The sequence below is a fragment of the Anopheles aquasalis genome, chromosome 2, assembly GCF_943734665.1.
Source record: "Anopheles aquasalis chromosome 2, idAnoAquaMG_Q_19, whole genome shotgun sequence".
Classification (NCBI taxonomy): Eukaryota; Metazoa; Arthropoda; class Insecta; order Diptera; family Culicidae; genus Anopheles; species Anopheles aquasalis.
In genome coordinates this window covers 6772501-6790000 of record NC_064877.1, presented here as the reverse complement: position 1 = coordinate 6790000, position 17500 = coordinate 6772501, and the positions used below count along the sequence as shown (strand labels likewise).

The following is a 17500-nucleotide window of genomic DNA, read 5'->3' as shown; positions in this document are numbered from 1 at the left end:
GTGTTATGCATGACCAATTCGCGTTCATGGCATGCTTGGAAGGACCAACAACCACAAACTTGTACCAAAAATAAATAATTGAATTGAGTCAAGTATGCAAGGACTATTGTCAAAAAATTTACATCATAGTAACTTTCTATCAAAAATAACGTTTCAAATTGTCACCTTGTAAGTAGCAAACAATAGCGTGGAGGTAGTGAAAATCAAACAAAAGGTATACAGTGCAACAGTACCACGCTTTATCTACTTCAGGCTTATACATTAGTACTCCAATCTACCTAAAAACGAATAAAAAAATAAAGCAATACGAACGTATCCGAGTGAAACCAGGCGCAGAAGATAAACTTACTAAGAACAAGGCATGGAAAACCACATTCAAGGGTAACTTATTTATACAATAGTTTTTCTAATTTAATTTCGCTCCGTCTACAGAGCCCACTCCAAGTGTTCCTTTCCCACAAAACCTCGCCAGCAACCCCGCTCTCGAAGGCAAAACACACCTGTTTCTAGCGTTCGCGCATTTCGTTACAAACTTTTGCCAGCTCCACGAACACCACCGGCGTCAATTAAGGGGCTTCAAGCGCTTTCAACAAGTTATCCTGTGTTAGAAGCGACTCGAAGAGCTACCAGCAGAGCGAAGGTTTATGCCTGCAAAAGGGTGCGCCTCAGCTATCAGCCACCAAACATCAGCTGTTGGATGCCCGAAAAAGGGCAAACGCGATCCAGTACCGTACGGTCACAACAGTGGTGCTGAGTACATTATGGCCAAATTTGGACGTGGACGACCTTGCTTGCAGCGTGTAATTCAGACAGAAAGTGGAATGAATACGACACAGCGCGTGAACGATCGTCAACCAGATCAGATCGAAGCATCGTATCGGAGATGAAATGCAGGGAAAGCAAGAGAGAAGATAGGGGAACCTACTTATACAAGCTCAGCCGCTGGAAGTTGTTCATGTCGGCAGCAGCAGCACTAAGAGCGCGCGCGCGCGCGCGCCCACAGAGCCCACCACACCAGCGCCCAGGGGAGGGGGTGATCGGTATTGAGGCCACCGGCGCCTCGTTGTTCGTCTCGTTCCTGTTGGGGCTGCGGTGGTGCTTTTGTCCTCGCCGCGACGTCGACCTAGCCTATGTAGGCTCTCTCTCTCAATGGCACCAGCTGTAGCACCAGCCCACCACTAGCATCGGTTGTCCGGTTTGCGTCGATCGACGCTGCTGCAAAAGCCTCCAATATGCACCACACTCAAGGAGACGGCGGCCACTTTGACATTGCCGTATTTGGCTGCGTTTGCGATACAACATGTTTCACACAAGGTGACCGGCACCGTCTGCCAGCCTGTCGCCGACCGAATGGAGCTGTGCGGGTATTGGCTAACCACTAGCCCGGCCTCCGATGGCCTTGGCAAGGGAACCGACTACACTTTGGAGCCAACAGGGACGAGGTCACTCATTCACTAGTGTTCCTTGGTACTTGGTATCTGCTTCCAAACTAACAGACCACTCCACCAGGAGGACAACCGCAACTGGTGCGCGCTAACGAGCCTTGCGAACTGACACAACACGGAACAACAAACACATTCGACACCTTTATTTTTTTGTTTTTTTTTGCCAAACTCATCCTCATGGTCTAAGGCACTACCTTCGCCCGCGCTCGTCCTCTACCTTCTTCTCACGCCTCAGTGAGTTCACACCTTCGTTGCACTTTCGGCAGAAGCGAGGCGCGCGCACCTGACCCTAATACAGTGTGCTCGGTTCCCTTACCATCATCAGCCACTAGAAGTCGCCCGGGGGAAGTGAGGATTTTGGTTTGATTTAATCGCGGACAAAACACCGCCACCGCCAAGAGTCCGGACACCTCGACGGCTACTGGTTCCTAACCTAATTTTTCATCGATCAACCTCGCGGCCGCAACCGAAGGAAGTGGGAATTCAAATCGGGATCCAGGATTGGCCGTACTCGGTGTTTCCGGGTGTGACACGACCCGGAGAGCGGATCCGTGGAGTGGTGGAGTAAAGTGCAATATCCTTCATTCACGGACGGGAGTAGCGGAGCGGAGGTTTTGTTGTTTGAATTCCCGTCCCCTTGCCTTCTGTGCGCCCAGTGTTGCTGTCGCTGTGAGGGCCGTGAGTTCAAACATCAGTCCCAGTAACCATAACAAACATGCATCACCAACGCCTTCGTCGTCGTAGTCGTAAAGCCGGCGACTAGGACCAGGACCAGGGGCTGGATAGTATAAAATTGCAAGCGACGGAAGTGGTCGGAGCAGGCTGCCAAGGCGACGACTGGTGTTTGAAAATCGTAATACTAACGCTCCCAACGGGCGCACACAGCTACACCAACCGCGGTACACGCGAGCAGGGAACCGAGGTGCGAAGTTCAAATATTTGCGAATGTGCGGACTACCGAACTGGGTACGGTACACTCGGTGCGAATGCATACATGTAAGAGCTGGCTGGTTAATAGCCGGTTACGGTGTGACAATCGTTGCACCGTGGTTTTTGTATGCACGCGATGCACCGAGAAAAAGGGAAAAAGGGTGCACACGGTAGTTCTTTCATTCCTGTAGCAAGGCGCTTTCACCAATACACTGGAGTCATTCATAAAAAAAGGAGTACGAGGGAGGAATGTAGGCTCTGGTGATTATTGCGGGGTTATTGAGAAGGTATTGGTTGAGTGGACCAATATACAAACATATTTATGCAAAGCAGTTGCTGTTTGGCTTCCACTTTTAAAGTGAGAAAACCTATCGTTTACAATTAATTGTAGAAATATGTTGCCATTTAAAAAGCCTCCGATCTTGTTTGAAATCTTTAATTTCTATCTGGTACTAGGATGCCCTTTTATCAAAATCATACAAAACGAACACAGTACAGTGTCAGGTACAAAACGACTCAAACAAAATGTTTAATAGAAAATATATCTGAACTCCAGAAAAATGTCCAGAGCTTCGATTCAAGCACCAAATTGGAATAATTGATTTCTGAAATCTACAACTTCAGGAGCCAATCAAGTGAATCTTTTGTTTGCAATCGAAATAGGTTCGAGAACCGTCCAAAACGCTTTGCAACTAACGAGCTATTAAAAATTAAGATCCTAATCTGGAAGGAAAACACGAAAAGGTCCTTAAAACTCTTAACGGTCTACCACTACTTACCCACACACGAGAAATTTTTCATTCAAAACGGACGCAGCAGTCGATAGCATACACTACTCGTTCGCTCACTCACGGCATTGCGCGTTGGTGGTGGTGATGTTCAAGGTTGTCCCTGCCTGGTGGAGCCTGCGAAAGAAACAATAAAAACACCTTATCTTAGTTTTCGTTTCCGCTTAGTTTTCCACGACATTTTTTGGCTTTTTTGGCGTGAACATCGAACTAGCATTAACCGGACGGTCAATGCGGACGCGTCGCGTGGTCAGGATCGATGGATCGATCGTTCGATGACTCCCGGTTTCGTCGTTTTGCTTAATTATGTGAATATTCAACTCGGTCACTTGGTGGTGCTCTGCTGCTGCTGCTGCTGCTGCTGCTCGCTACTCTCCGCTACTCATCGGAAATCCATCCAACCGCAACGAACGGTCAATGTGCCCTCCCTCGCTGGTAGTGGTGAAAGGTACCAGAAAGCGAAAGGAAACTTGAGTGTTGGCTAATTACTTGAAACGACACGAACGGAGACCACACAATACCAACTCATTGGTTGTTATTTGATTTCGATTAATTTTTGAAAAAAACTTTCCCTTAAAAAAGAAAAACTCTCTCTCTAGTCGCAACACCGTGCTTTCAATAATTGAATTCCTTTTCAGTATAGTTTCCTCTTAACGGAACGTAAATCATCCTTGCCCCAGATAGTGTCCGCTTCTGACGCAAACGGCGCGCCTCTTAGCTAGATTAGTGACGTCTAGCCGCCGCCGCCGCGGCCGCAACTAATAAAATCTGATTCTAAATGGCCCTTTTTATGTCGCCAGACCGCGACACCTTGGGGAAGCTCATTATGGTCCGCGTTCCTTGCATTTCCCTTTTTATCGCAATCAACGCCCCGGTGTTGGCGGAACTACTACCTCCCTTATCGCCAACCCACCGCCACCGCCGGCTTGATTGCGATTAATCATCTAAGTTCCGTTTTTGGACCGGTGCCGTATGACGTCCAACGACGGATCAGCCGGATGGACGGACTTTAGGAACGACATTCGTCACCGAGCCAAAGGTCGAATGACTTGGATGCTCTACGTAACGAATAAGGACATTTAGAGCCGGTCATAAGAAATCCTTTGGTCCCGTAAGACAGGATGTCACCAATTTGCTGCGTGACAGCTTGTCACACGCTGCGATTGGACACAGTCTAGCGACCGTGCCATCATCTTCTTCGCCAACAGCTGACGGGCGTGCAAAGTGCAGAGACTGTCCCCGAGCCATCGCAATTCCATTTTACACCATTTCCCTCACTGCTACCGAGGCGTATCAAAGTTGTTCGCAACACTCCACTCGGTCGGTGCCAAAAGGGTTGCCAAAAAAAAAAACAAGAGAATCCGGGGACAAAACACTGGAAAGTGTCTTCAGAAACATGAAACAGAAAAAAAGGATGAGATGACGTGTTGTCGACGACCGTGCCATGTGTCTAGGACTGGTGGCGCTTGTGCTTGTGGCGACGCTATTCCGTTTCCGTTTCGGACGCCAGGACACCACACTATCGAAGGGGCAACGGCAGCTGCTTGCAGGCTCGAATTCAAATCCATACCACGCATTGCGATGGTTCCGGTGGAATGCGGTTCAAAAAGGACACAAACTGGTGGCACAACAAGGCACCCCCCGTCAGACATCGCCAGGGATGGAACATGGGGTTTTTTGACATATTGACTCAACTCGACGTCAAGCGCCAATTTGGCCAACGTCAGCCAGCAGTCCTATTAGCAGGTATTCAAGAGTGATTCACACTCTCACGGCCCCCCGGGCGCCTATTAGTTAGAGCATGATAATGTTGCTAATAATGGCAGTTAGTCGATAGCAAAGATTCGTAGACGAATACATCAACATACGGATTTTTTTTAGCAATTCCCCAAAGCTAATTATATTGTCTTATAAAGAAAGATTTATATAATTAATAATAACTATAGAGATTTATGCAGACACTTTTACAGCCACTAGCATCATTCCGATATATCCGCCAACCTACTGGCCATCGGCATCATTAAATCCGATACTCTCCTCACCAAGATCATCCCAATCCAATCCACGTCATCTGCCCACTCGGTTCAGAACAAAGATGCGTAACGCAGATGCCGGCGGCAGTCGGACCAATTGACGGCTTAATCGATGACGGAATGTTTGTTTAAATTTAACCACCACCCGGCACCGAAAACACGCATCACATCGTCTCTCTAATGCACCGTCTTGTGCTTCTCATAGTGTGCTTAAAATGGAAACCGAAACGATCGCGCTCCCGCTGTGAGTTCCAGGGGTTCAACGTGCTGCGCATACCGATCATGCTCGGCGAAGACTTCTCTTCTCTATTTACCAGCCAACATGCCCCGCGCACCGCGGGAATGTAGAGGTAAGAACCGCATTTCGGGGGAGAGAAAAAAAAAGACCGAAACGCTGGCAAGCAAGCGTGACACGCTGAGAATCGTCATCAGCAAACAAAAGTCGATGCGATGCGGGTGTCTGCAACTTCTAGCAGACAGCTCATCGTTCTTCCGTTCCTGCTTTTGTTACTCAGTGGTTTGTTCTACTGTGTTTGCTCTTCCTGGGCCAGCCGGATCAGCTCTCTACGCCGGTTAGAGAACAACAAGAACAAGAACCCCGGGCAAGATCCGCTCGACGCCGTCCAGGTTTCCGCACCATTCGATACCTATTATTAGAAGCCGACGCTGCGCCGAACGGCCGGATGATTTCGCTCGATTAAGCACCGTTTGCGAATTGTTTCTCTTCTTGTTTTAATGATTTTTTTGTGTGCTTGTGCATGTATTGGACCTTCCCTCTCCTATCGATGGCGACGAAGAAACTATTCTTGCGTTACCGACATGAAGTCATCGCTTGTGCTTGAAGAGACTCCACCAGCCACTTGGGAATGTCGCATGCACCGCTGCATACCTAATTACCCTGACGCCGGGAGAGTGATTGTCGATTGGCCGCGAACCGAGAGTCGAAGCGAGTGGCATTGAAATGTCTCGATAGGCAGTGCGCCAATCACTGCATCAAACTGAAAACCACGAGTGTGTACACCGGAAGTGTCTGGTACCGTTAGCGCCACCGTGTCTCGACTTCCTTCTCTCTCACCAGCAACGGATTTTGGAAAGGCGCAGGCTTCGGCGAGTCGTTGTTGTGCAAGGTTTCGCCAAAATCGATCCCCAACCGGACCGGATGTCGCGGGGAACTGCAACTTAATAAACGACCCACAGCCATCACTCTTCTTGGCCCGTCAACGGAAACGGCCCCTGGGGGTGGTTCCTGAAGAAGACGGCAATTTTCTACTCCCAAAAAAGGGATACCGCTGTCAGGCGGTAATCGAACTTCCGCCGATTGAAGCGCAGAATTTCGCTAATTCAATTGGGCCCACGGTACGCGAACCGCGATGGAATCTAACAACCCGTCCATCACACTGCACCAGCCACACGCCAATACAGGATACAGGGCTTGGCAATCTTTCTTCCTGACGACGAGAAGCGGCGCTTACAACGTACGTACGTGGCTTACAACGCGCCACACCGTGCTGGGGACTGACGCGTGTTAAACCATTCTCCGTCATGTGCCGATGCCCCGAAAAACGCCAAACTCTAGTGCCGTATACAGCGCCAACCGGCGCGCAACCATTTACTACTCCGTTCCGGTGCACTGCCACCGAGTATTCCCACGAGAACGGGGGCGAGGTTTCGCCGTCAATAATTTATCAAATTATCGATTCCACTAACACCCTAGGCGGGGTGCCCTGGAAGTTACATGGCAGCAACGCTGTCGAGTGAAGTGCTGTCGAGTCGAGCTTTGCAGCATAGGTGGAAGTGTGCTCCACACGGCACCCCAGGGGGGGATGTACCCCGGATATAGCGCCAGTAATCCATCAAAAGCTCGATCAAGGTGACAATGGCCGCAGCAGTTCGCGTATGAAGGGAATTACCTTCTGCCCTCTGCAGAGACCAAACCACTCCAGCTACACGACACACTTGTAACACATCATTAAACGTCAAATGCAGCATAGCAAGCAGGCCAGGCGCGATCGGCTACACCGTTTGCTTACTACGATTGTCAAGAATGGTGCATCCAATTGCTCCGTACATCGAGGGGAGTACGAACGGGGTACTGTGATCCACGGTTGATTGGTATCATGCCATTGCACCACCACCACTACACATGACAGCACGTGCATGGGGAATGCATCCGCCGATGATTCTATCCTTCCGGTAGCGGAAATATGCTTGGTGGCAGAAATGTCTAAATTGCGTGCAGCGCGCATTCTGAAGAGTGTAAATTGCGAATTGCCATTCAATACACTGGAGAGCGCGCGCTCGCGCTGGAAGCAATCAAACACATTGCTACACATATTTCATAATAGCCTCACCCGGGGGCGAGCCACATGTCATACGGAAGTCACAGGAAATGGAAAGAAAACATGCAGCACCGCTGTTGATGTTGTTCCGATGCGTCCGGAAAAGTGGCCACTTTTCCGTCAACATCGACATGTTGGGGTGGCGTAATCGGGAGATTTGAAAATGGGAAAACACCCTTCCCCGCATTCCAGCCAGTCACCATCATGCTCTAGCTATGCTTATCAGCGATCATCCTCGCTTAGAGCATATTACACATTAAAAACATTAAAAAAAAAACCCATTGAAACGGTGTGCATTCCGTTACGCGTACCGAACCGATTACTTAATACGTCCGCCGCGCTGCTTGCTCTTTCCAGTCACTGCTTCACCACATCGATCGAGCGGCGTGTCATGCCAGGGAAGTCGCAGGTGTTGGCGTGGTCATGGCTCACCACTAGCTTTCTCCCTTGCCAGCAGCAGCTCCACGCTGTTTCACCGTAACGTGTGTGTTAACAACATGGCTACTGCAAGACCGTCAGTCAGTCGCCCAATTTTCCACCCCGAAAATGGCCATTTCCCTCGAGCGAGCCATAGCGAGATTTCCCTAGCAGGCTGACCGCTTGGATGAGTTCACACATCGAACGGGGGGGGGGGGGGGGGGAGCCATATGTTGTTACTGTGTGTTGTCGAAAGCAACGCACATTGGACACCTACGGACGCTGGGGAAATGGTTTTTTTTTTGGGGGGGAAAGTGGGTGAAAATGTGTGCACGATGCGTTCACGGTTCAGCCGGCTAGGGGCGCCCCCCAAATGCTAGACCGGCGGATGATGGTGGTGACAGGCCATACCACCATGTAAACCGCGCGGCCGGTTGTTGTAATGTAAACTTTGAAAACGTTTTATGATACGAAATTGGCGAATCTGGCGAACGAGATGAAGATAAGATTTGGGATTAAATCAATTAAAAGGAAAAAGAGCCACAACCGACGACAAGGGAAGTAGGACAATCAGAGCCAAGCTCTAATGTGTGCCTCGCGTTCCGTTTTTGTGCAGGGTTCGCTGCCACATCTCAATCACGATCCGCGATTGATTCCTCATTAACTTGTCCGAACCGAAGTGTGTCCCCGGCGCGAAGGAGAAACAACATTTGCCTTGTGCAAATCGTGACCATTTCGTGGCCGTCCATCTCCGGTTCGCCAGCGTTACCACCATCCGCCTATTATCGAACACTTACTCAATCATCGGGAGGCAATCAATGATTTAATACCCGAGCCGACACTGATGCTCCGGGCCATCTTCGCGCCATTCCATCACACGAGCGAGCACGCGAGAGACTTTCGCAGTTTCTGCGATTCGATCATCGCTCAGCTTCAAGGCCAGCAGATGAAGTCTCAATATACGCGTCACTCCGATCTCTGGTGATTTTTGGAAAAAAAACGCGCAGTCCGCGAGGTCCGCCCCAAAAGACAAACACGCAAAACCCGCCTGCCGGTGACGCCGGTTACAGATGATGATGATGATTGACGGTGTGTTATGAGCCATGGCAATAACTGCAGCCCGGCGATCGTAAATAGAGATCGATTTCGGTTCGTCGATGAAATGCATTGCGCGAGGCGGAACCAACGATCCAGAGCGGACATAAATCACAAATCGTATCGCGGCTCGGCGTAGCTGGCCAAGTAGTGGTGACGGATTCTGATGCTGCCGAAGCAAAACTGGCCTTGAACGGAAAAACATATTTTTAACTCGTTAGCATACAACAGTCCGGTAATTCCATTTGCGCCGCATGCGCGATCGATTAAAATTGCAGATGTTGTGCTAAGCCACCCCCTCCCCCCCCCTGGGCCTCTTACGGAATAGATATGCCGCCGAAGCCAAAAGCGATCTGCTTGGAGCCCTCCCCCTAGGTTTATGCTTTGTTGGCTAAGCTATAGGGATGGGATTTATGGCATCGATTATATTATTATTACATTTCATTCTTCGAATGTTTGCTTTCTCTGGCCACTCCAGTCCAGGCCATTGGTTGCGTCTGCCGGCGGTAGTGGTGACGATAATTGAGCCTAGTCATGCAAACTGCAAACACCCAGCAGCTTGCCCAGCCAACCAACCGGAGTGCTATGTGTTGGCAGAATGGCCACCGAAGAAGACGGTTGACACGTCGCATCACCTGCCCCCCGTTGCCAAAAATACCGTTGGCTTTCGAGAAGAAGAAGGTGCTTCGGAGCGAACTGTGTCTTCTGTGTGTGGTTTGTCCGTGATTTTCCGATGTTGGATTATGTCCGCTTATGCAGGTCACTGCAAAGGAACGAACCCGAAATCCGGCGTACTCTCTCTCGCGCGCTGTGCTGTGCTGCATTACCATGCAAATGGGTCATGAGTTCTGTTCGGTGCTACCAGGTCCTTCCACCAGGTGTTTTTGTTCTTGTGGCGTCCTAAAAATGATTATTAAGTGTTTGACTACAGCAGTACCAACAGAAGCAGCTGGAGGAGCATCAGCATCGGAGCGTGAGCTAAAGAATGTTAGTATTTGTCGCGCTTTATGGTTCGTTCTTTGTTTTTGGCGTGCTCTCGGAGGGGTGACGGGGGAAAAACAGATAAAAGCACAACATTCTGGCCCGTGCCACAAAAGGATGAAGTGTCGCGATTAGCGCTCAAAACATGGTCCAACAAACGTGGCGCGGTTTACCATTCCACGGGTTTTTTTTTATGAATACAACTTAGATCATATTATTTTATGTGAGTGGTAAACTGGGCCGCCACCGCACCGCACCCGTTCGTACACCCGGTATCTGAGCCAAGAAGCCATCGGACAGAGCACGGAAGAGGCGTTCTGGGGGTTCAATAATCGGTTTCTTCCGTGTTCCGTGTGGTGCACGATCGCGCTTGTGTCTGTCGTGTGTGAGGGGCACCTGTCAGGTGTACGGTGAGCGCGTCCGATAGTGTATTGGATAGTGGACCGTAATTTAAGATGATAATGGTCCCGGGCTATGGTAATCGGGCCGGAAGAGTGGTGGCAGCGCGGTTGGCGAAAAGAACAAAACAAAAGAAAAACCCCTTTTGCCACCCGCTGCCGATGGTGTGCACCATTTGAAGTGGTTTGTTTGCTGCTGCTGGTGTCCAGCATAAATTAGCATAAGCCAACAACAACAACAGAAAAAAACAGTCTCTGTTTGCCGGGACACCATGTGGTGCTAAGGAAGGGCGACCCTTTTCAACAGATTTTGCATGTCTTGCGAGGGAGTTCGTGCACCACCATCTTCGCTATGACGTGGCACACGGTTGCTCATGGTAATTATATCTGGCGCGGTTCGCACTGGAGCCAACCAATAGCTTTGTAGCAGTGGGTCAGTTGCGTTTCATTGAACTAAATGAGAAGCCTGCCTGGCGAAGAGATAACACACGCGGACGCCATTTTCGCAATATATTACTGGAGGACTAGGGCTGAAAGCTGTCATGCGAAGTCATGTTGGTGCCGTGCCAAGTGGACCATACGAATAGGAAAGCTAATGGTCAAGCCACTGAAGAAGATTGTAGCATTGAGCTGGTGTAGTGCGAATTGCGCTGCTTCAAGCCAAGAAACTAGAACAACAGAAGAACGGATGCAGACAGTGTTCCTCGGATTTGCCATAATTAGAATTCATAATGTGCCATTGGAACAGGAAAATAGTTGACTGTCAAAATCGTATAGCTACTGAGTAGGCACTGGTGGAATCACTGCAGTCATAGCCTACAACTTCGTTAATCGCAGAAGGTTCTGTCAATTTTAACAACTGCCTTGAGCCCTGAACTAAAGTTATAGATATAGACGAATAGGAAATGTTTTCAGAAAATCTCTCCTTCAATTCCCTCCCATTCCCCCTTTGACCGAAATTCTGGTTCAAAGTAAGCTACAATACTATATCTTATTATATCTTGGATAGCCTTCAAGGCGGCGACCTCCCGTCTACGCTACGTTTCCCGCCCAAAGAATGAAATGCAACGGCGACAACAACCTTCAAACCTCGCGGTAACCCATTTCGGCTCTACCTCGTACCCACGGACTCGGAGCATCGAAAGGTAAAGGCGGAAAACTTTATCCATTAGACCGATCCATTCGAAAGTTAACTGTGAAGTTAGACCTGGAGCACCTATAGGACGGCCATAGCGTTGCACTTCCTTTCTGAGCTTCAGCCCCGAAGGAAAAAGGGGGAAAAGGTCATGTTTAGTTACTTTTCGGTTGTTCGGGACCCACTACGGGGGGTTTGCATGAGCTAGGGTCATATAATTAGTGTAAATTAATCATACTGTCGGTCTCCTCCGGTAGAAGCGACCAAAACACAAACGTGAATCTGGAGCACCTGGAGTAACCCTAGAGCCAGCCAGACAGTTACTTCCGTTCTACTGGTAGCACGGTAGGGTATTGGGGGATACTCTAGAATCAAGGATTCCCGTGAATTTTCTCCCTCTTGCCATTTGGCAACAGAGTTACCCACTTGACACAACGTAGTTTAATGCCTTTTGTGTGGTTTATCGCGCTGGTGGGATCGCTCCCGAGGGAGTGGGGCCAGACCGCAAAGAACAAATCGGTTGATGTAGGTTGGGACCCTCGCTGGAGTTGGAGCAGGAAATAGGTTTTTTTTGCGGAACCACTTTATGCTCGCCCGGAATTGTTGACGTGTTTATGTGAGGCGATCAATCGCTTCAATCGCGCACATCCTGGAACTGCACCATGCAATACACTCCAGGAAGTGGAGCAGCGCTACTCACAGCAGTACTCCATAAAAGCACATGATATATGTATAGTGACATGTGCGTAAACACTCTGTTCTCTGCATTTATGCACACATTTTCACATTGATGGCCGCGGGCATGCCATCCGAAAGCCACTACACACCCTGGCCACCTGTCTAGCTTCTTCCTGGTCGGAAAAAAATCGAACGCACGGTATTTCCTTATCGTTTCGCTCTTAATGGCCGACTGGCGGGCGTTAGCTGGCCCCAAAATGCAAATCGAAATGTGGCGCGTTCGTGACCAAATCGAGTCGATTGTCGCCCGGCCAGACCCGGCCAGACCCGGCCAGGAGTTCGAATTTGGGGCCAGCCAAAGGTGTGGATCGATTTATTGGACCAGGTTGACACTGTGGCGCACGCACGCACCCGGCATCATTTGTTTTGATTGGAACGGGCAGAAAGACGAGGAAAAGCCGTAAAAAAAATTCGGTCACAGCGACACAACAAACCAACCACACGCCTCTACAGAGAACACAGGACCTTCAGGCAATTCATTGACCTCAATAGGAAGCGAGAGAGTGAACGCAATCCTGGTATTGTGCGTCGGTGGCTTTCGATAGCGTCTTCGACAGCACATTAACGTACCGAGCTCGTCCTGGGTCCTGGCAATCGATCGAACGCTAATGGAAGTCCAGCATCGTGTGCGGTAGCTAATCGGGAAAAGTTGATGACATCTCCCGTTTAACCTGCGGATAGAGGGGTGAAGTGGACAAGTCAATGAAGTAAACTTCGCTCCAAATGAATGAGTCATTTCCGGCAATGGATCCAAATACCACAGACCGAGTGTATGGGTGCGCGTGTCTCAATCCCCTTCTCATGAGGGCAGTGAGGCGTGAGTTTGCGAAAGACCGGCATACTGGGACCCCCAAAAGAACCGTCGTCTAACAAGACACCGCAATTGCCAGAACGGTTTGTGGTTTAGAACCTTCACCAAGCAATTAGTCACACTCATCGCAAGATGGCCGCTTAATGTTCCAAAATGTGCTGACGCTGTCACGGTGAATCGAATTAGCACACATGGCCTTCTGTGATGACCCCAGCGCAATTGAGAATCGATTTTCGTACAACCCCCTTTTGGCAGTCACCATTCTCTTGCTCGGTCATGCAAGTAAGCTAGAACCAGCAGGTTCTCCAGGGAATGAGTCACTTCCGACGCACGCAAGGAATCCCCGCGTGTCCGCAAACATCAATTTAAGGGGTGAATGAACCACAGTGTGTGGCCACGCTTGTGCTGGCTAATTCTCTCGTGCCACAAAACTCGTGCAACGACGATGCGGCCATTCCAAGGCACCTCAAGTTCTCCGTCCGAGTCCGAGGAAATATTTCTCCAAGAATTTCGTTGCCTCAAAGGTGGACAAGAAGTTTCTATCTATCCACAACCCTAAAGAGACCATGGCCAAAACGGAAATGTCACCAGCAGCACCAGCAGCAGGAGTAGGAAACACACGTGGCCTATGGGAAATGACATCATAATCCACCTTTGCGGCCCCAACTGGGTGGAATGTCTCCAGGAATCACGATCGTGCTCAGCCAGCGCTCGGCCCGGCCCGGCATGTGGACGAGAAAGTGTACGCGCGGAGGCGAAACTTAACGTCGCTTTTCATTCGAATTTAACATCAAACCCCGTGGAACGGCAAGCTTCAACCGACGCCGTGGACACCATCAACGCACGCGATGTTGAGCTACGATTCCCCGCGGTAGCCAGCCTACTAGACTAGTAGGGTGGTGTATCTTCACTTTGGTATCGGGCCGTTTACACAAGAGAGCCCCATAACAAACAGAAGCACCAGTGACAGCAATGGCAAAAAGGAATGGGGTGCAGTTCAGTTCACGGAATTTAATAATTAATAAACCCGGCCCCCTGACCGGTGGGCACGATATTCTAGTCCCAATCGGCGGCAGTGGCGGAGGAGTCTAGAACGCCATCGTTTTAATGCCGTTTCCGGTGGTTTTCCGCGACTTCCTTTACGATTGCTGTTCTGTCTTGCTTTCCATGTGTCGGTGTGTGGTTCTGTTTGAAGACAATTTTATTACTGTTTTTTTGCTGCCTTTTCCCCTGATTCGTGCGATCAAAGTTGCTATATTTAATTATGTTTTGTGTGAAACGGAAGGACTCCTCGTGTCCTATCCAGTTCCGCTCACCCTCTCGCCATTCGCCGTTGGTTTCATTGCCTGACTGATGTCCTGACTTTCGATCAACCGGCAAGCAGGACCGGCATCGGAACGATTCGAAATTCATTCAACGTTCTACTAAGAAGGTACCGAGCTATCCACCAGAATGGTCGTGGTTTTGCACGTGAAAAATGGCGGGACGTAAAGTTTTAAGACTCCAGCCCTCCGGAGGTTCCTCGGTAGGTCCCGAAAGGACCTTTCGCTTGTCGTTTTGCTTTGGAATAATAAACCTGTTGATAGCGGACCGGTCGCGCGATGGCGGGTGCGCGAATTGTCTGGTGTTGGCCAATGATTGATTGGTTAATTTTGATAGCTTTTGGCGCCTTTTGGGAGCGGGGAACCGACCGTTCGTGGAGCAACAATTTTGGAGCGCGGGCAGAGCAGCCCGTGGGGAAAGGCATCATTTTCCTTTACTCTCTTTAATGGCCGTACCAATAATGCCGTGGAGTGGCGAAGGTTTCCGATTGATATTGTTGATTGTCTAATAGGTGCTTTGAATCAATTAGCCACTCGATCGGAAATTATTGAGGGAGGAAATTGGGGAAGAATTTATCAAAATTTCCCAATTCATGTTCATTATTCTTGGGCAGATTTTCTCCAACTCCCACAATATATGCACAGCAGAAGCAGTAAGTGGCTTTTTCGCCTTTTTCTTAGCTTTTACTCTTCCCAAATTGACCCAAGGCCATCTCCGATGTCACCCTCGTGGGATGATCCAACCGATGACCATGCCAACTTCCACCGCTTAACACACTTGGCAAACACTTTGAATACATCCAAGCAAGCAAACGAACGAACGCACTAGTCCGGGAGTGGAAGCAATATTTGAAGTAATGCCAATAAAACACCGAAACTTCTCAAACACTGTCGGACCATCGTGGCCAACATAGCATGTTTTTTTACCAACGCAAACGATGGCCACTAGCATTGAATCGTTGTTTACACGCCATTTCAAGGGAGGCGTGATGGGTTGCCATATGAGAATCACGGTGCACCCTGTTCGTGCGTGCGAGGCGAGTGTGTGCTTCAATAATCGATCTAGATCGGGGTGGCCATCAGCTCTCCCCAAAAAAATGCGGGTTGGTTTCCGTGCACAATGTCATGATCATCCACCAACCCCATCATCGAAGGCAAGAATCAAGTGGCACGCATGACCAGCACTGCATCGCACCCTCCACCTCCTCCTCCTCCTCCTCCTCCTCCTCCTCCTCCACACTGTTGACAATAGGACTGACATGGTTACAACAACAATGTTGCTACGAGCGAGCCCACTTTTCGTGGCCCGCGGCGCACATACTCGTGTGGACAACATATTATGCTGCTCGCTACCGCACAGTAGCCCTCGCTTTCGTAAATCATGACTGGGGCGCCAGCAGCTAGCGCAAATCCGGCTGATAGCTTATCAGCTTGATTATAGCGTTCCCCCTTATAATAGAGTTGAAAAGAGTGTAAGTTAGAGAGAGATAGAGAGAGAGAGAGGGTAGTTACTTACGCGGATACGGCTGCTACTGCAACGGAGGTGGTGACAACGAGCCGGCGACGAGCTGATTTCGATGCGGGCTGGTTCGCGAAGCGAATTTTGCACTAAACACACAACTGCACTTGCACTGGACGACGACGACGACCGATGGTTACTGGTAATTTTGAAAGGGGCTGGAAAGTATGCAAATTTATGTATCGTGCTTTTGAGCAAGAGATTATCGATACATGCTAATTCGATGAGAGGAAGTTTTGTAGTTTTTAAAGAGCGGAAGAGAAGGAAGGAAGGAAGTGAAAATTTGTTTCGCGAAATTGCAATTCGTGGACAGGAAGGATACAATACTGCAATGTCGCACACACACGCGCGCGCACACGTACACACTGGTCAATGCTGCTGCTGCTGCTGCTGCTGCACTTCACTGCAGGGATTTTCGCCGGGCTACTGTGATGATATCCGGGCGAGGAAGGCTTTCGCGCACCTCAACGATGCGGCTGCGAAAACGGGGCTGCTGCGATCTGATGACACGAAAGTCAATACATCACCACGGTGGACGATGTCATCATCCAGTGTGGGGCCACGAGAGTGCGCGTTGGAACGGAAGTGAATGTAAACGATAGCCGGAAGCCGGAAAAAGGACCCTCAATTAGAGCTGCACCCGGAACGACCGAAGGGATACCGTTGCCGGCGGGTGTTTTGCAGGTGCGATGATGATGGCTCCAATTGAGATCCGGTCGCCGCCGCTAGGGGCAGGTGTTTTTATGCGGGGACACACAAAACAACACACACGCACTGCGGTAATGACCGGTGATGGCCAAGGATAAACCCTTCGCTCGGCGTGTCAGTCCTTTCACACTCGGCTCGGAAGGCTCGTCCTTGTGCTCCGGAGGCGAAGGGCAGAACTACAGCGAGCCAGGATATCGCTGGCAGGACCGCACATCACGTAAAATCACAGAAACTCACATCCGAACCCACCAACGGAAATCTGGGAATCGAAAACACGCCGCCGCGAGCACTCTCACCTCACCGTTTCCGTGGCCGACTGTTTACGAAGTGGAAACGAGCGAACCGCGAATCGTGACTACGGGCACTGGGTGAAGAGAACGGGCGTCAAAAACATAAAATTGATACACGCGTTTTGAAAAAAATCGCAGTTAACTTGTAGCCAACAGTTTGGGAAACTCGTACGCATTTACATCAAACCCCACGAATAATTCTGAGACTCAGCCACTGATTCTACTAAAATATTTTACAACATAAAATATGTTTTTCCAAATAATCGCATAGTGTGCACACTGAAAAGTTTGTGGCCGACTGGGATCTAAATTGATACGGGGCCATCTGGGTCGGGTTGTCAATTTTTCTTTTATTTTTTTGAAGTTCATGTTTTTCTCTGTTTTTCAGTTTGCTCGCCGCGTTTTTTGCTTGTAGTACGTTTTGTACAATTACTTCCGCAAGTGATGACTTTCCAAACAAATTAACAACCCACGGGAATTATGAGCTCGAGCTCGGTGCGCGTTAAGCTGCTGTTCTTTGCCAAATCCCGCGAACTAGCAGGAAAATCGAA

General features: G+C 49.6%; 2 protein-coding genes across 2 annotated transcripts in view; one reads left to right on the top strand and one right to left on the bottom strand.

The window, feature by feature from the left end:
• The window catches only part of LOC126570298 (tubulin polyglutamylase TTLL5), a 24406-nt gene extending 8325 nt beyond the window's left edge, over positions 1 to 16081 (bottom strand). Inside the window, exons 1-2 of the mRNA XM_050227949.1 lie at positions 15949 to 16081; positions 3155 to 3280 (exon numbers count right to left, since the gene is read on the bottom strand). Coding sequence (XP_050083906.1) covers positions 3155 to 3204 — 50 coding nt within the window. The 5' untranslated portion in view covers positions 3205 to 3280; positions 15949 to 16081. The remainder of the gene's footprint in view (positions 1 to 3154; positions 3281 to 15948) is intronic.
• Positions 16082 to 17429: 1348 nt separating this feature from the next.
• LOC126580848 (molybdopterin synthase sulfur carrier subunit) overlaps positions 17430 to 17500 on the top strand; it is a 273-nt gene continuing 202 nt past the window's right edge. Inside the window, exon 1 of the mRNA XM_050244134.1 lies at positions 17430 to 17500. This exon is cut by the window's right edge and continues 202 nt beyond it. Within this exon, the coding sequence (XP_050100091.1) occupies positions 17430 to 17500 (71 nt within the window).